Source organism: Alosa pseudoharengus, unplaced genomic scaffold (genome assembly GCF_046254945.1).
Source record: "Alosa pseudoharengus isolate Yale_2024_CS ecotype anadromous, Long Island Sound unplaced genomic scaffold, YU_APseudo_1.1 YU_APseudo_1.1_scf_2, whole genome shotgun sequence".
NCBI classification, from domain to species: domain Eukaryota; kingdom Metazoa; phylum Chordata; class Actinopteri; order Clupeiformes; family Clupeidae; genus Alosa; species Alosa pseudoharengus.
In genome coordinates this window covers 21,186,533-21,204,550 of record NW_027468663.1, presented here as the reverse complement: position 1 = coordinate 21,204,550, position 18,018 = coordinate 21,186,533, and the positions used below count along the sequence as shown (strand labels likewise).

The 18,018-nt window shown below is 41.7% G+C and overlaps 1 protein-coding gene across 3 annotated transcripts in view; it reads right to left on the bottom strand.

Annotated features, from left to right (window-relative positions):
- abca1a (ATP-binding cassette, sub-family A (ABC1), member 1A) overlaps positions 1 to 17,694 on the bottom strand; it is a 30,613-nt gene extending 12,919 nt beyond the window's left edge. For 2 of the 3 annotated variants that reach the window (XM_076294153.1, XM_076294155.1), the window contains exons 1-18: positions 17,543 to 17,693; positions 15,936 to 16,048; positions 15,205 to 15,298; positions 13,796 to 13,937; positions 13,545 to 13,663; positions 11,247 to 11,368; positions 9,602 to 9,793; positions 8,761 to 8,850; positions 5,491 to 5,734; positions 5,219 to 5,358; positions 4,888 to 5,004; positions 4,084 to 4,278; positions 2,936 to 3,141; positions 2,563 to 2,739; positions 1,588 to 1,810; positions 1,124 to 1,345; positions 798 to 1,002; positions 581 to 691 (exon numbers count right to left, since the gene is read on the bottom strand). In XM_076294153.1, coding sequence (XP_076150268.1) covers positions 581 to 691; positions 798 to 1,002; positions 1,124 to 1,345; positions 1,588 to 1,810; positions 2,563 to 2,739; positions 2,936 to 3,141; positions 4,084 to 4,278; positions 4,888 to 5,004; positions 5,219 to 5,358; positions 5,491 to 5,734; positions 8,761 to 8,850; positions 9,602 to 9,793; positions 11,247 to 11,368; positions 13,545 to 13,663; positions 13,796 to 13,937; positions 15,205 to 15,298; positions 15,936 to 16,001 — 2,665 coding nt within the window. In that variant the 5' untranslated portion in view covers positions 16,002 to 16,048; positions 17,543 to 17,693. Of the gene's footprint in view, positions 1 to 580; positions 692 to 797; positions 1,003 to 1,123; positions 1,346 to 1,587; positions 1,811 to 2,562; positions 2,740 to 2,935; positions 3,142 to 4,083; positions 4,279 to 4,887; positions 5,005 to 5,218; positions 5,359 to 5,490; positions 5,735 to 8,760; positions 8,851 to 9,601; positions 9,794 to 11,246; positions 11,369 to 13,544; positions 13,664 to 13,795; positions 13,938 to 15,204; positions 15,299 to 15,935; positions 16,049 to 17,542 lie in introns of all 3 variants that reach the window. The other variant, XM_076294154.1, reaches the window with a different exon arrangement.
- Between the last annotated feature and the right edge of the window lie 324 nt (positions 17,695 to 18,018).

Here is an 18,018-nt window from a genome sequence, read left to right as displayed (position 1 = left end):
TACAAATAATTTAAAGTTCTCAAACTATGAGAATTTTATGAAGTGCTGAAGTGGTTTGAAATGACCACCATTCTAACTTTCACTCACCTTATGAGAACTTTGTGAACTCTTTGTATGAACATTTGAATGAGTGAAAAAATATAATAAAAAATATAAATAATTATCCCAGAAAGTCCCAGAAACATGACTTGAATAGAAGTTAGTTAGTTAGTTAACAATTAATGGATAAACTTTTAGAATACTTTGAGCACTGATGCAGTCAGCATAGGCCTCTTACATTGTTTGCAGGTAGACCTGTACATTTCATTCCGTTTCCGATGGCAAACGCAAAACAGCGCCAAAACAACCATCAGTGGACAAAAAGAGTATTACATGTGTACTATTAAGACTCGCCATAGAGAATGAATGGGGGAAATTGCGGAGGTTATAGTTTGACGATGTCATACTCCCATGCGGGCCGGATGCTATATACCACGGACATGTTTTGGGGGGCCACCCAAAATGAGGTGGCGGGCCGTAGTTTGGGGACCACTGGTGTAGGTGAACATTGTACATTATGAATTAATGACATGAAATCTACCTTCAGCATTACTCTTCTTATCCGTAGAGCTTGAGGTTCCTCCACACTCCTCCCCACACCAGTAGGTCTTGGTGAATGGGAAATACCAAGGCCTAGGGATGCCAAACTGGCCTGTGGGGGGCACAAGGCAAATAGTAAAGACATCAGTCCCGAATGAACTATAAGGGTGAAGCAGCTCTCCAGTGAGTATATGGTTAAAGGGGGCTACCAGTCTCACCTGGGAAGACTGCCTCAATATACCAGGTCATGACAGCGTAGAGGAAGGCGTCGAACAGCATGAGGCTGATAGAGGTGGTCAGGCTGTAGTGGTCTTCTGCCATGGGGCTGGCCAGCAGGTTCGTCCACTGGATGCCCACCCCTTGCTCCTCAAACAGCGCAAAGTACTCGCAGCCAAACCCAAAGGCCACCGGAGAGAGCAGGCTCTGCATGAGGGTGAAAGGGAGGGAGCAGGAGGATTAACGACAGAATGTACAAGCAATAACGCGTGTGCCAGTTTGGGTGTTTGTTGTACTTTGATAATATTCAGGTCATGGCAGCTCTTACCGCAAAGACCTTGGCCCCAAAGCCCACATAGTCCTGCCAGGCCACACAGAGCACGTACGGGAGGTAGAGGGTGAAGTAGATGATGCCACCGCAGGCGGCCGCCAGGTTGGCACGGGAGAAGAGGGTGCTGATGAGGAAACACTGCATGATGGTCACCACAGCAAACGAGCCCAGGAACAGGAAGACCACCCCTGGGTCACTGTATGGCAGGAGGTTCCCCATCTGCAGATGAAACACGGATAATGAGAGGGAGGTGAGGGATAGAGAGAGAGAGAGAGAGTGTGTGTGTGTGTGTGTGTGTGTGTGTGTGTGTGTGTGTGTGTGTGTGTGTGTGTGTGTGTGTGTGTGTGTTTGTGTGTGTGTGTGTGTGTGTGTGTGTGTGTGTGTGAATGAATAAGTATGGAAAGGGACTGGCTTCGGTGAGATGCAGTCTCCATTTTGGCCGTGCAGGCACGGACACACACCTTGAGGATGAGCACCAGCAGGCTGGCACTCATGAGCAGAGGGATGAGGCTGCTAATGAACCAGCTGAGCCACAGGGTGCCGTTGTTCAATCCCATGATCCTCATGGTCTCCTTCAGCCGGGCCTCCTTCTCGTAGACCACACCCTTAATGATGATGGCCACGGAGTACATCCAGGCCAGGGTCATGAACAAGGGCATGGAGCGACTCATCACCCGCAGAAAGCTACAGCGGAGAGACCACACAGTTATCAACACAGGACCTAAAAAAGCACTCTAACAACACTCACGTTCAGAGTGTGCCTCTCGTTTACTCATGTATAGTTGCGATCAAACAAACATAATAAATTGACTTCTCCTGTTACATCTATCAATGTCATTAAATGACCATGCCTGGGGTAGTAGAGGTTTGACCTACTGACCGACAGAAGCTTTAGAACTGCTGCCTTTTAATAACCCTGTCCTAATTGGTGCAAACCCTCTCAGCAATAAACCATGATTGTGGAGGTAATTTATTGACTCATTCAGTCTAGCTACTACAGTGGTGGTGTATTGACATTTCTGCAAGCAGTAAAGCCATTGACATAGTATGATAACACACATCTTATCTCTGCTCTCCTAACGTTTACGGTTGTATGGTCACCATAGACCGTTTCCCATTTTAAAAGTGTAGCTTCCACTGAGAAATGCACTAATAACCTACATTTTACCTATTGGTCCTGCTGTCAGTATTCTGATTAACCAATTCCGTGTACCATGTTTCATTTGCTATTCTCTAATTTTAGCAACAGAACAATTGGTCTGTCAGTATATCAAATCTATTTTGATTTTACTCAAGCAGACCCACGCAGAGACACAAACTTAATGAGAATTGCTGGAACAGTCTAATTTCTTACATAATCATCACAACTGGGTCAGTCTGGGTTACAATGAGTTAACATTGTTAGTTATTTCCTGTGACAGAATGGCAACTCTTACATGTCGTCCACATAGCAGGGGTAAGGCATCTGCTGAATGTAGACACCAGTCTTCTCCTTGCTGCCAGTCAGGGCTCGGATGATGCTGTTCTCAATGATGTCCTGCAGGTAGGAGAAGCCGCCCCAGATGTAGCGCAAGTCCTCGAAAGGGTCCGCCCTGGGACCAGGATCCCAATACCTACAGGAAGAGGAAACAGCACAAGCGTGAAGGTTCTGTGTGAGGACACCAAGAAGTGCTATCACTTACTAAGACATGGACTACAAGACAACAGTGAATTAATCAACTAATGCTACTGGCATTCCAAGATGAAATCAGATCCAAAATGAAATCAGATTTATCTCTTTTTCCAGTTTCACTACATCCTGTGACGCACCCGTCTTTAATCTTGTTAGTGCGCTCAACGTTATCAATGTCCATGCGGATCTTGTAGTTGACATTGGGTGGGAGGTCTGAGGTGTTGGCCTGCATGTCTGGGAACACGATTCCCGCCCAGAACTTCCGGTCATCTAAAAGACGCATGGACTTGTTCACCAGACGTTCCTCATTGGCAACAGGCTCCAGCTTGTCTAAGTTTACACACTATAAAACAAACAAACAAACAATTATCTCATGATGTTACCAAGTCACGTCATTGTCTTTCTTTTCATTTTGAGTATGGTGATAACTTAAATATATATTTCTTTAAATGAATACTGGTATATTCTTTCTTTCTTTTCATTTTGAGTATGGTGATAACTTAAATATATATTTCTTTAAATGAATACTGGTATATTCTTTCTTTCTTTTCATTTTGAGTATGGTGATAACTTAAATATATATTTCTTTAAATGAATACTGGTATATTCTTTCTTTCTTTTCATTTTGAGTATGGTGATAACTTAAATATATATTTCTTTAAATGAATACTGGTATATTCTTTCTTTCTTTTCATTTTGAGTATGGTGATAACTTAAATATATATTTCTTTAAATGAATACTGGTATATTCTTTCTTTCTTTTCATTTTGAGTATGGTGATAACTTAAATATATATTTCTTTAAATGAATACTGGTATATTCTTTCTTTCTTTTCATTTTGAGTATGGTGATAACTTAAATATATATTTCTTTAAATGAATACTGGTATATTCTTTCTTTTTTTTCATTTTGAGTATGGTGATAACTTAAATATATATTTCTTTAAATGAATACTGGTATATTCTTTACAAGTTACCTTTCCTCTGTTTCTATGCTACACATATATACTATAGTAAAGCACATTAACTAGAAGTGGCTAGAATGAATGATATGGAAAATATCTAAATTAATTTTATAACTTAATCTAAGCACAAATGGTTTCAGTCTAACTATGGTTTCAGTCAGTCCTATACTCAGTTCCTCATAACTAAATGACATGTTCCTGGGGCATTTCCTGTCATCCTTCCCATTTCCCTATATTTCATGATAACATTGCATGTGTGTGGGTAGTGGTGGGGGTAATTGTTTCCCATGTGACTGTGTTTGTTTCGTGTCTGTGACTAACCTCCATGAACCGGGAAATGGTCAGTACAGCCTGGTCAGTCTCATTAAAGACCTCTCGCCACGTGAAGGCGGTCCCTGGGGGCCGCTTGTCCTCCGTGGCTTTGGACAGGAAACTGGCGATGTCCTCCACCCGGTACTCTGTCCCACTCAGCTTGGCGTTAAAGAACCGGGCGCTGGCATTGTTCTGCAGCAGCGTCTGAGGACACCCAACAGCACAGCACAATTCAGTCTCTGGGCTGTTCCCCTCACAGCAGTTTTGAATACATTTGTCAAGCGAAATGTGGTCATTACAAGCTCATTAGGTGTCACAAATCACAGATAATTCTCTTCATTTCCATAATTAAAGGCTGATGATGTAACAGCTTACATCAGAACAAAATCTCTGAAGTCTTTGCTTATCAAGGTCACAGGGTGTCAATGTGTGTTTTGTATCATATGGATGATGAGTGTGTGCCAGCTGTTTGTCTACAGGACACTCTGTCATAAACAATATGTCTGGGATGGCTGTGAAGGACTATTTTGCGCCGCTGCAGAAACTGAATCATCAGTGGTGACGCATGACGGGGAGCACATTGAGAGACATGTGAGCGCAGCCACTCGGGTAAATACCACATCTGGCCACAGTGGGACAGCATGGCGCAGCGGACGCCCATGCAGAGCCAGAGCTCTATGTGTGTGTGTGTGTGTGTGTGTGTGTGTGTGTGTGTGTGTGTGTGTGTGTGTTTGTGTGTGTGTGTGTGTGTGTTTGTGTGTGTGTGTGTGTGTGTTTGTGTGTGTGTGTGTGTGTGCGTTTTTGCTCACTAACCCGGACAAGGTCCATCTCCTCACTGTTTTCCATGAAGTCCCATAGCTTCGGCCTGAGCTCATCCCACATACCACCCAAATCACGCAGCACCCCCATCTCCTGAAACGTCTTGTTCACCTGACACACAGACACACACACGCACAGATTGATTACAGTAGATATTGATATCAGAACTGGAAATGCACTTCTAACCAAATTCTTCTATGACAGCTTTTGGGCTTCTGGCATTGGCCTTTTTAACCACTCAAGAGCACAAGGCCGTTTCTCACTTGTTGTTCTAGTGAAGGTCTGACGTGTTTGGTCTAAAGGCATATAGTGTTTGGTCTGTTACCTCCTGTATAATCCTCTGTGTTGCTGGGGTGTCAGGTGTGTAGAGGATCTTCCCCATCAGAAGTGGCTTCAAGGCCTTCCAGATCATACGAGAGATAGGACTGGACTCCAAATTCCTCATCATATTATTACAGTACGGAGCTGGAGCAAGTGATACAATATTGTTAACAGAGGAATACTGTCAAATATAACATTCAGTCTATTTGGACAGCTTGTTTGTGATTACAGATTGATGGTGGATGGATGGAATGTAGGTGAAATAACGGAACTCACTGGAGGAGTTGTCATAGGCGGACACTGGTTCATCTTCGCTGCTGTTGCCATAGTTTCCAAACAGGGCTTTGTAGTTGTTGTCTTCGTACCAGTTGAGGGATTTGATCTTGAGGCCGCCACTTTCAGGATGCCCACACACGATGCGGGACACAGCCTGGTACATGTGACTAGGTGAGCGTGTGGCATTGGCCGTCAGGTATTGGATCTCCGTGCGCATGTCTCGCCAGCTCTTCATGCTTACAAGCTGTTGGGACACAACCAGAGAGAAGTGACTCGAGGTTAATGCAGTGTTTCACATAATTACAAAAACTGATTGTTAAGTTTAGCAATGATGTCCATGGAGCAGGGGAACTTCCAGGCGCTCTGCTCGGCAATCCCTGTGGCTAACAGTTCATCTAAAAAATACTGCCAATATTTGCCAATGAGAAAAATTGTGAAATTGTGAAAGTGAACTCTTTTAAGACACACTGACTGACTACGCATTCTAGGTCACCACAGAAGCAGCCTCAAATATGTATACAATGCAAGCTGGAATATGAAGCAACTTCATCCTAGTGAGCTCCAGACACCTGGCGCGGTTTCTAGAGATTTGTCCTTGACTTCAAGTGGTTCAAGTTACTTTTCTTAAAGCAAAAACCACATAGACAAAACCACCCTGCTAAGACTCAGGCTAGAATTGATAAGGGCATATTTTGTGAAGGTAGCAAGTATTTCTTTTCACTGGGCCATGCTGACAAAACATATTCAAAGACCTCTCGCCTCCAGGCAGAGCGTGCTGTTTGTTCCTGGTACATATGGTCACAAGGTGTCATTATTGTGCACTGATAAATGGACCTGAAATAGAACAACATCTAGCATCTAGCCACACTTCTATCAGATGAGAGAAAAAAAACATTGCACAAAACGATCCAAAATAAACATGTGTGTACAGTACATGTGCAAAGGCTGAGGGGGAAGCGATCAAAGTAATGGGCAAAAGACAAGTGCTTGGAAACAAAAGATTAATTGAGAGGGTTTTAGGCTAATCTCACCGCTTATGGCCAGAGGTGTGAGAGAGCTTTTGCGAAAACCAGTCCCACTCGCACAGCGAGTGTGAAGGGGAGACATGTCGCTGCATGCAATCGCAACGCTGAAGTTATTATCGGTCATTCAGCAAATGACAACCCAGGAGCCTGTTTATTCTGTGTACATATCACCAACCACTTAAGCAGTTACATCACCATATTTTCCAAATGTGTGACTTACTTACAAACCCGAGTTCACTGACCTTTGTGGAAAGTGACAAAAACATCTCCAAGGGGGACAAGAGGACATCTGGTTCAACAGAAATACTGGGAATGCATGCCATGCTCCCATGAGAGACATAGCCATTTCTCCTACATGATTTCAGCCATTGTCTTTGCCACACTGTCTTGCTTTGAGAGCAGTGGGTGAAAGGTCACACACGTTCACGCCAAGAATCAGTCACTGGTCAGCAGGGGCCGGGAAAAGGGAGGAATAATGAAATAGCAGCAGCACAACATCACACGTGGGCAGGCAGCTTGTTTTGTGGGGAGCCTCATCAGCAGATCACATGCTCCACCATGAAAAAAAACAACCACTCAACATCCTTAAGACACACAAAGAACATTCCCATCCGAAGGGGGGGGGGGAGCGATAATGCCAAGGTCACTCCGTGCCTCCCACTGTTCCTACCTAGCAGGTCGGCCGCTGCAGGCAAGACTCCCTTTATTGTCTGCCTGTTTTCTGTCTCTATGGCCTTGATGAACACAAGGCACTCGTGAGGAGGTGTCGTGGCAAAGCCCGAGGGAGCAGACAGACCAATATGCAAAAAGGGGCTGAGTAATGCGAGAGGAACGACCCAGAGTAACCTCGCCGCGGCTGGCTCAGCATGGGGTTACTATAGTTCAGCGGGGAAGGAAGCAGCACTCAAAGCCACAAGCGCCTCAACGCAGCACAAAGAGAACACTGAGTAACTGGTGCTGGGTTGGCTGCTGGCTCAGCTGCAGCTAAAGCAGCTAAATGGATCACAAGATCAGAAACCTCAGAAGTACAAATGAATCCAGAGAGAAACGGTATAAAGGGTGAAAATAAGGGTGAAGCCTGTAACGGGACGTATCACTGGATCCACAAAGAAATGAGACTCCGGGGTGATTAATAGCATCTTGACTGAAAATGGTGATCATGGTATATCTGTTCATGATTTTGTTCAACTCATACTTAGTGACAAGTGACAAAAAAGTGTCAACTGTCTGCTTCCACACTCTTAAACGACATGAAAAAAACATAACTTCTGTTGTTTTTAAAACATCTCTGTGTCCAGATAGGGACAAGACAGTTTGTGTTGTTTCCTTTTTTTATTTGTTACACAATACGTGTTGAAAAAAAACACAACTTGCGTTGTTTTTTTAACACATCTCTGTGTCCAGATAGGGACAACACATTTGTTTTAAGAGTGCAGTGTCTGCTTAGATATGATATGATTTTAGTACGTGCACTTGTCTTTGTGGTCAGAGAGCACATACATGACTCTAGCCCTCCCCATCTGGAATCGGCTGTGGTTGAGTGACCCAGGACTGAGGCCTCACACTGCCAGCAGGAAAGTCCAGTGTTCTCCAGCAGCTGACCGCCTGTTACTTCACGTTTAGCGAACTCAGCTGTTCCACCCAAACCAAATCCTGACTCGGGGTCTCATGACAGCCTAAGCTAAGCTAGCTCTGCTAAGTCATTTCCAATGTGGAGCAAAGATTTTGTTTCTGCGCTGCACTTGCACGCTCACTGGTGTCGTGGTTTTCAGTGGTATGCTGACTCTATAGCAGGCTGCTGTAATGGCAGCTATGCAAACTAAAATAGGCTCTGGCAGCCATCTTTTTCATGATATTGCGAGGGAAGAAGAAAGGAACCCTTGTTGTGTAATGTTCTAGAAACCATCTTTTGGAACCAGAGCCGGACTGCTTGCACGATATGGGATTAGTGTCACTTTGAAGTTCACATTTCCATATGCTAATAATTGTAATGACACATTCTGGCCAATGAAACATTACCAAATACAAGAAGCACAAGCATAACAGCAGTCAGCCCTGTAAACTGGCCCACTTAGACATGTGAGCTGTACGAGGGAACTGAAGGACTCTATACATATGTTATAATCTGGAGACATTGAGCTCTAGATGCTATCTGTAACCCTATCTCTCTGGCGAGTCTCTCTGGCTGTTCCCTCTGGAGTCCAGCTCTAAATGTAGCCGTGAGATATTTTCAGGGACCACTTACCTCCACAGCTAAAGATCCCAGGCTCTCAAGTAGGTTGTCTGTTGCCGTGGATACATCCTGAACAACCTTGGGGTCAGACTTCACATCCTTCTGTCAAAAACAAAGGGGATTACCATTAGAACATTACTGTTAGAACATTACCATTAGAACGTTCTGTCAACTAAATAAAGGTATCAGTATTAAAAAATAAAGAAACTTAACAGTGTACCACCAAAAGTTATATACTTTATTGACCGGCAAACAATGTATTATTTCAGTGACTCTATGTAACCTGTCAGACATATATGTTAGTCTGTCAGTATTCTCCATATTATTCATATCATAAAATGGATACAGTCCCAGTAAGTAGCACTGAGTCTGTCAAGCCACCTTAGTGACCCCTCATTAGTCTGGCAACACAAAGGAAGGCATTCACCGCTAATGTGGGTAGAACTGAATGAGAAACAAAAGTACAAAGCTTGGACCGTGGCCATCACATTATTTTTAATATACAGAAATCTATTCATCGCCACTGGCCTAATTGTCCCTCTTGGCACAGGTTTATCACTGCACTCCATGACCACATTATGTAAAACTATTCATCACTGTTCCGCAAAATCATCTGATCAGATCAGACTGAAAAGAAATGTTTCACTTGACTGCATCACAAAAATATGCTTGAAACCCCTCTCATGAAAATAGGTCTTTTGGGTAATTAGTTTTCAACGGAAAAGGCTGTCTTCTTTGTCCTATTCAGACCTGACAATATGTTTAATGTGTCCATTTACCCAACAAAGTCTGTTTATCTGTGGCTGCGCCCTATTGTTGCTGTTTCAGTATACTGTATGCAGGTGAAGCTTACCCGTATTGGTTTGAGAAAGTCCAGGTTTGACAGGAAGTGTCTCTCTGCCTGATTGAGCCACTCAGGGGAGGACTGGCAAATCATCTTTTGGGTCAGTTCTGAAACATCCTTGTCTGCTATAGTCACAAAGTCATCCAAGGACGTGTTGTTGCACAGGTCTTTCAGATGCACACCAAAACCTTTGATGAGGACCTATTAAAAAATATACATGCACATATATCATACATACTGGTTACATTTCACAAACAGGATTTCATATGATTTCTGATTAAATAATGATAGAACAGAAGGTCCCACATGCAGTCTTTAAAATTGTTAACTACTAATTTAGGAATAGGAACCACCAGCTAACAGAGCCATATATGAACTCCACATTTCCTGACAGGCAGAATGTGTGAGTGTACTTAGGAGAGAAATAGGGCCTTCATGGGCATCCACGGAGGACACGTGACTTTGGGGTGTGCACTGCCCTCCTCTCAGAGATTCTTTAATGTCCTCAAGATGTTTCGCTCTGCCCTTCCCCCACAAGAGAGTTACGGTTATTTGGAGTGTTAAGGTCTTGTCCTATCATGTTGTTTATTGTGTTGTTTGTTTCTTTATGGTATAACATAACAAGTAACATAACAAGATATAACAAGTTAAATAATTTAATCAGATTGTGGACTGTATTACTCTACTCAAATGAATCACTGTTTTCCACAGCCTTCATTTTAAAATGCTAAAATGTGTAGATCGAGGACATTTTTTTAATCCTCAAAGCAATGGGTCTCAAGGGTCTCTTACATAATAAATGCTTAAAAAGTCTGCAAACTTCTCGAATATTATCCTATTTTTTTGTTTTTTATTTTGTCACTCTGGTTGAACAACGTTTCGACCTTTTGGTCTTCTTCAGTCAGACTGTAATGTAATAAGTCATGAATTTGGAATTTTTTTCTACATTTTAAACAAAGAAATCTAACACAATTTTGCCTTTCACCATACTTGACCTTCAGCATGTGCATGTGTGTGTGTGTGTGTGTGTGTGTGTGTTTGAGCAAAAAGGAGAGAGCTGAGTGGAGAACCGTCTGCTGAATATCCAATAAGCCACGGGGATGCAGTCGAGAGTGTTGGGCACGTGAGCCCAAAGAAAAAAAAGGGGGTGGGGGCTGCGATTGTGGAAAGTCATGTGACGGCTGGCCTCAAAAACAGCAGCCAGCACACATTCTTGCGGAGCAGATGAAACCACTGTTCTCCCCCCAGCACATATGCTGCTGCTCAGACACTGCCTGCTACCCTTACACACCTGCCTGGCCTATGGGACTCAGGGAATTCCCCTGACAGTTACAACACCTGCATAATAAATATTTCACCAGATAATGACCTTCATAGGCATGATGTGACTTTTGAACCACTTGGCATCAGCAACAGAATTCACTGTCCTACTCAAATAGCTGGGGGTTGTGTTATATGCTTAAGTGAAAAGGAAATGACACAAAATAACGTATTTAAATAACATCTGAAATTTTAAGCCTCACTTGTGGAAACAAATTTTTTTTTTTAAATGCGGCTCTAAGAAGGCTATATATCAGATACCTGCAATAAATATCAGAGAATGAAATGTAAGCTGGGGCTGAGATGGGTTTGGTGAACAGACTGAAAGCCATACCTTCTCCAGGTTAATGTCAGCCTCCACAATTTGATGGACGGCATATTTTGGAAGAGTCGCATTGTGCTCCAGGAACTCAGACAAGGTCTCATCATCACGGAGAAAGTCTTTCAGCTTGAAACCTGAGCAAATGGAGAGAGTCCTTCAGTAAATGGAGGCTAGTTCCTGCCACAAATATGGAACATCAGTGACGCTTCATAGCTAAAGAGCTGCAAATAGATTATCAGTGCTCATTTTCAGACATTTTTTTTAACAGAGACTTATACTTTAAGGTACAATAATATTGAATATGATATGTAATTCAACCATGGTCACTGATTTCAGGCAAATGTCTTCAGCCCTGTAAATCATGTAAATCTTCAGCCCTTGTGTAAATACAAAAAGATACAGAACATGACATCAGAATGTGATGAGCTAAACAAATGGGTCATTGAGATAAGAGTGCGAAAGGCATATTAGGAGTCTGTCTGTGTTGCATGCTATTGGCTGGCTGTGCAGTCCGTCTGTCCACTCAGAAAGCCCCATTGTGTTCCATGTGTTAGAGGAACATTCCAGAAAAGTCATCACCACTGAAAACCGGTTTGAGTCAGCTGCTACAGCTGGAGGTTACTATAGGTTATTCCCCTTTGTACAGTATTGCATCTCAAGTTCATAAGATCTTAGACTTTAAGAGTTTCCAAAATGTTTTAACATTTCTGAATGTTTTCATAGGACAAGGTCACCTCCATTGTGTTGTCTTTCTTTTCTTAGAAAACAGGGGCATATAACATGTTTGGGATTCTAATAAATAATGGTACTGTTATCACTCATTATACATCTTTCAGTGGGTTGTGGTGTTGAGATTCTATTCAAATCTATTACAGTGTTCCTACATATGAAATGAAAACATCCTGGATATCCTGAGACACATTAGAGAAAACCCCCACAAGGAGCTTAGGAGGAATCAATTAACACATCCCAGGGCCCTGTATACAGCCAATGGGAGACAAACCGGGGAGGGTGGAGTGCAGCAAAGACATCCCCAGGAGAACAACACCAGCCGTTGGGGAGCCATAATGAAGCTCCCTACACTACCAGATGGGATGTGATACCTACAGTGGCATCATTTCAAAAGTCGACTGTCAAGACTATGCAACAGAGGAAGTAGAGAACCTATGGCTCTCAGATATTTTGCTGACATAAACTTTAGCTTTTTAAGCAAGCTATAGTCATGATGTGAAACTGATGCAACATAATGAAACATACAATGGGCTGAATGGAGTGACACAGTTCCTGTCAGGAACAAACCCACACTAAGGCCAAGACGATGGGGAAATGAAACCATTGGGGTGTATTGGCTTCAGCTAAAATGGACAGTCCATGCAAGAGCATCTCAATTCAGCTTTCGTGCAACAGATTTAGGGAGAGCAGAGTTCAATGAGTTTTCTGGGAGCGCTCAGCCTGTCCTCAGTGAAAGGTCTAAGTGCTGCCAGACAGCTAGCGCTGGGACACAAAGAAAACAAGAGTGGGAAATGAGTCTGACCCATCTTTGGTTCGAGCCAACAGAGGAACAAAATGTACAGATGGAACGAGTAATCAAGGGGGAATGGGGAGAGGGGGGAAAGGCAAACTGAGAACTCTTTCAAAGTTCCCAAATCAATTCCCAGAATTTCCATGTATGTCATTACTGTAATTATATTCAAATCCTTTGACAATAAAGATTGCCTTTTCAGTTCATCTTCGTACATATTTTCAAACACTTAGTTAGATATGAATAGGTATTAAACAAAATGTTACTTTAAATAAATTGTTGGTCTACTTGTTAAAATAGTGGTCAGCATTGCCAAGACAATGATCTGTTTGCATATCAATCATTTACAGACAAGTCAAAGTTTGCCCAAAAGTTTCACTAGCCTACTTAAAAAAAGTTGCTGTATAACAAACAGCTGTCTTCCAGTCCGGTTTTTGACCCTATAGTCTTACACACAAACAGGGGCATGTTGCAATTGCATTTATCTGATCAAAGATCAAAGAGATAAAAAGGTATCCACAAAAATAAATGCCATTCTGTCTTTATCATTACAGGGGTGTGTGCACAATCCCCCATTTGGCCTCTCGACCCTTTCAGCAAGTGGCAACGCCATTTTATTCTACATAATTAGAGAGTTACTCATTTTCTGCCTAATGTCTGCCTAACTTTAAATGGGTGAAATGATCTGCTTTTGTGTTTGTTTCTGTTAATTTCCACGACATACATGTTGTGTGTGTGTGTGTGTGTGTGTGTGTGTGTGAAAGGGCACTGTGTTGAACATTTCCTACCTGCAGTGTTGCGTTGCAATTTTCTTAGGGCCCGAACTAGTCTCTTGAATCCTTCAAAGCTCTTATCATTCTGGCTGTATAGGAGGATCTTCTTGGCATCAGTAAACAGTCGTGAGATGCTGCAAATAAATATAATCACATTTGAATTCAGATTCAGGACCAGAACTAACAATGTCAATATGAGTGCTAAAAGATGATTTAAAGACATGTTTTCACATTCTTCCCACTGTGTATATGGCAACATAGCTTACATAGAGTCATTGAAGTTGCCCACAACTCCAGGTGTCTCTCCTGGGGTGGGGTAACGAAAGCAGGGGTTGTTGGCATTGCAGATAATGCCCTGCACCCAGGGCAGCGTGCCCGCAGATGGCATGGCCTTATTTGGAAAATGGCCTAAAGAGAGGGAGGGCAAAGGACATCTTTCACACACATCCATTTAACGGTTTGGTTGATAGCAACAAAAATGACCATAGCTAGCATCTAGTCATACATCAGACTTTCCCAAAGGTATGTTAAAGCACAGGACCTGTCGTATCTTCTAATGACTCATTTCCGGGTGTTATCAGCACTGTTATAGTCTTAGCTTATCACAGGAAGATGAACTCTCCCCGACCCTCACACAGCCACTGATTGGGCAGACTAAAAAGTCAACCAGGCTTATCACTGTCCAACCATCAGCAACCACTTCAAGGCAAACATAATGAGGCCACCCTAAACTGTATACAGAGTGAAAGGGTGAAGGGGCAAAAGGTTTGCGTGTGGCAACTAGAGGCAGAATACTAATCGATGTAAACAAACAGCCATTGATAACAGCCATTGATTCCACTGATGGGCACGTGAAAACAAAATGGTTCCACATGCCGAGTGACTCAGATTCACACAGCTTTATGGCTACTACAGCTTAAGTCATACTGTTAAAATCTTTTTGGAAAATTGTATGCAATGTAAGCATAAAAAACAATAGTTCCCAGACCAGTAGATCAGTTCCCATAACGTGGTATACTGAGTTTTACAAAAGGAATGATGTTATAGGCTACATATAAGTAAGACCTGTAAATACATTGTAACAAGTGTAGTAAATTGAGATTGTATTGTATTGTATTGTATTGTATTGTATTGTATTGTATTGTATTGTATTGTATTGTATTGTATTTTATTGTATTGTATTGTGTTGTATTTTACATCTAAAACACTCTTCCCATAAGGTCAATATTTGCTTTGCTGTGGAAAGAGCTGGTTCATGCTGTCCCCAGAAATGACCAAGGACACAGTAACAATTACCAGAAACAGAAGTACAGAAACAAGGCAACATAAAAATTGGAACAGTACTACAGTTACAAGAGTTATTTTGTGAAATGTTACACTCTTTAAAAACTACATATATGTATTTTTCCACTCTGGATAGGGTAATGCTGTGCAAGGCCTTCTCATTTCCATGTAAACTCAATCAGAAAATAAATAGCCTCTTCCAAATCCAAGTCTTCTGTTGTTACTGATATGGTGTTTGGTTACAATAGACTATAAGACAACATATGATATTGATAACCATAACTGTGCTTTTGTGTCGTAGGGCAGGGAAGATAAAACATGGACAGAAGATTCTCCCTTTTATACGCACAGCTCATGTCAGAAAAATACATTAGAAAAGAATGTTACTCACATTCATGTTGTTCATAAGGAGGGTAGTACAGCCGAACTGATATCAGAATGAAAAATATGAACAGGGGCCATATGACTTCAATAATCAACTGGAGCTGAAAGCAACAAAAAAAAACAAGTCCTTCTCGTTTACAAACATATCTATACATTACCATTGATTATTCAAGTTTGTCATTTGATACCATGTTCTATTTTTGTACATGGTGTACATTTGTGTAGCATGTCCTGTGCTCTCATTAAGTCTAAAAGAGTAACTGTGGGTTCCTGTGTGTGGAAGCCATTTTGTGGGGCATTCAAGCTGTTGGCTCTGGTAATCTTGCTTCTTTCATTATGCTGGTGATATGCACAGAACAACCCCCCCTGACATCTGCCATATACCCCCACCCAAGCACATGTTGCCCTTTCTACTCACTATAAGTCCCACTGCTTAAATTGTACAGCTGTTAATATCTCCATGTATATAGATTTGTCTGTATCGGTCTTCCTTACAGCTTAGTTGATGTATCCTCCAAATGAAAACACTTTGTTGTTTGACCAGTAAATTGTATAGTGGATATGAGGTTCTGTCCAATATATTCATATGTCTCATAGGTTTTAAATGTACATTCTGATATAGTTATTGCAAAATACATGCCATGCAGTTAATCCAATGAAATATGTGTAGGATGTCGAATGTTAGTTACATTTATTCACTGATAACCAAATGTCACATTCCTCAGCATTAAGACTCACCGTTTGTCTCCGACGATAAGTGAAATTCTTCCACAAAAGCAAGCCTAGCTGAGTAGATACAGACATCTTGCCTCTGGACCTCTATAAACTGCACCACCTCACCACTGCAAAGACTAATTAAACAAAGAGAGAGAGAAAGAACAAGTTCACTTCTGGGGCACTTAGAATCTATCAGGTTCCAAAAAAGACTACTCACGATCAAGTGAACCTGGGGTTTTATAAGGTGAGGCAGTAATGCACATCCAAAACAGTAAGGTCCCGGTATTGCTAAAGTACATAGAGACTTTGGTACTTCTAGGTACCACCCACACATTTTAGCTATGGGGAAACATTGTATTTTTTGTAGAAGTAAAATATTCTTGCCTGCATTAAAATGTTTAGCTTCACATGACTTTGGCTATTCAAAGGAGTGATTCACAAACAGGCTATGCTTAATATACAAAAAAGAGATCTCAGTAATCAGAATAGCTTTATAAGCACCTAGTCCCCCAAGAAACATTTTCCATGTGGGGTAACCTATAGAACGAAGGATATGACTACACAATTTCACAATAATAATAATGTAATTGATGGCGGTGGGAAATAAACATTATGTCATCATTTTATGGTAAACACTTTATAGACACAACAGAAAAGTGCTGTTTTGCGCCTCTAGTGGAATGTAGGCGATATATGTTTATCATGTTTACAATATTGCCTTCACCAACCCCATCTTCTGACACTCTCCCCCATAAACACGGGTTCGTTCATCTTCACGCGCACTCATGAAGCATAACAGTTCCCTTTTTTCGAATATGCGGCTATATTCCTGTGTTTGGTGAAATTCTGACCTGGACTTATAAGCTGTAATTAGGATGTTTCTCCGATTTTTATGTGATACAATGTGAAAAGTTGATTGCCAAGGTCTATGAACATTAGGGAGCCTAATAGAGGACGCTAATGTCCCATAGCATGATCGTAGCCTATGCGTCCTATCGATTCACATTTTAATGGTAAGATTGTTGCATCTCTTCATCTAGGCTATTGGCTGTTGGCAGCAAATTTGAACAAGAAACATGCTGCATGCTGATCCATCCATTTAAAAAAAATGACCTTATGAAAAACATTTGTGTCAGAAAAAAGGTTGAAGTGTCATAAACACACAAAGGCTGGTTTTGGAAGAAGAAACAAAACAAAAAAACATCGTGGAGCTGCATTGTTCTAGGGGGAGGTTACTCTCGGTTATCTAGCAGTGTCCCCCCACTCGACAATAGACAAAAGGTGCTCATATTCATTAAATAAACAATTAACTGCGTTGTAAACGTTCAGTAATGGAAGTAATTGTGAAATGTTAGCGTAAGCGACTGGTCTGTTAGCCAATTACTTAAAGAAGTAGCCTACCAGTTAAACCAACGCCAATTGAAACATATCACTGAAAATGAAAATAAACCAGTTAGAGAAATGTGCGCAGTAATAAGTTCCACTAGCTTACAGTAGAAGTATCTATTGCGGCACCTATGTGCATAAACATATTATTTTTTATCTCTTCAAAACTTGTTCGAGACAAAGCATCCTGCTGAAAAAAACAGTTATAGGCTATACGCTAGAACAAAAACAAATGTCCTTACCTTTGCTCTGCTCTCCCCAAATGTTTTTTGTCTCGACATAAACTGTAGCCTAGTCTTAATTCCGTGAAGCAAAAAAAAAAGATCCTTCTTCACCTTTTTGTACCGCTATTGTCTCAATACTGCCGTCTGTTCTTACGGAACTGCTTTTTTCTCTCTCATCCTTTTATAGAGGAGGCGATGCTGTTGCTTTGAGAAAGAAGGTTACTCTCGGTCAGAAGCTGCGTGGCTGTTTGTATTGGTCATTCCTTATAAGGAAAGCACGTGCAGACTCAAAACACCTCTTAAAGCGGCAACAGTGGGACCGCTTAGGCAGGAAAATGAATGAAACAGGAACGAATCTTATTTACTCGCATTAATCATAGTTGTCTATATCATGTTATTCTTGAAGATAGGCCATGCACTTGATGCATTATTCTAAAATGAGAAATACCATTTTTATTTTCGCCCTGTTCGTTTATAGAAAGACTCATGTTTGG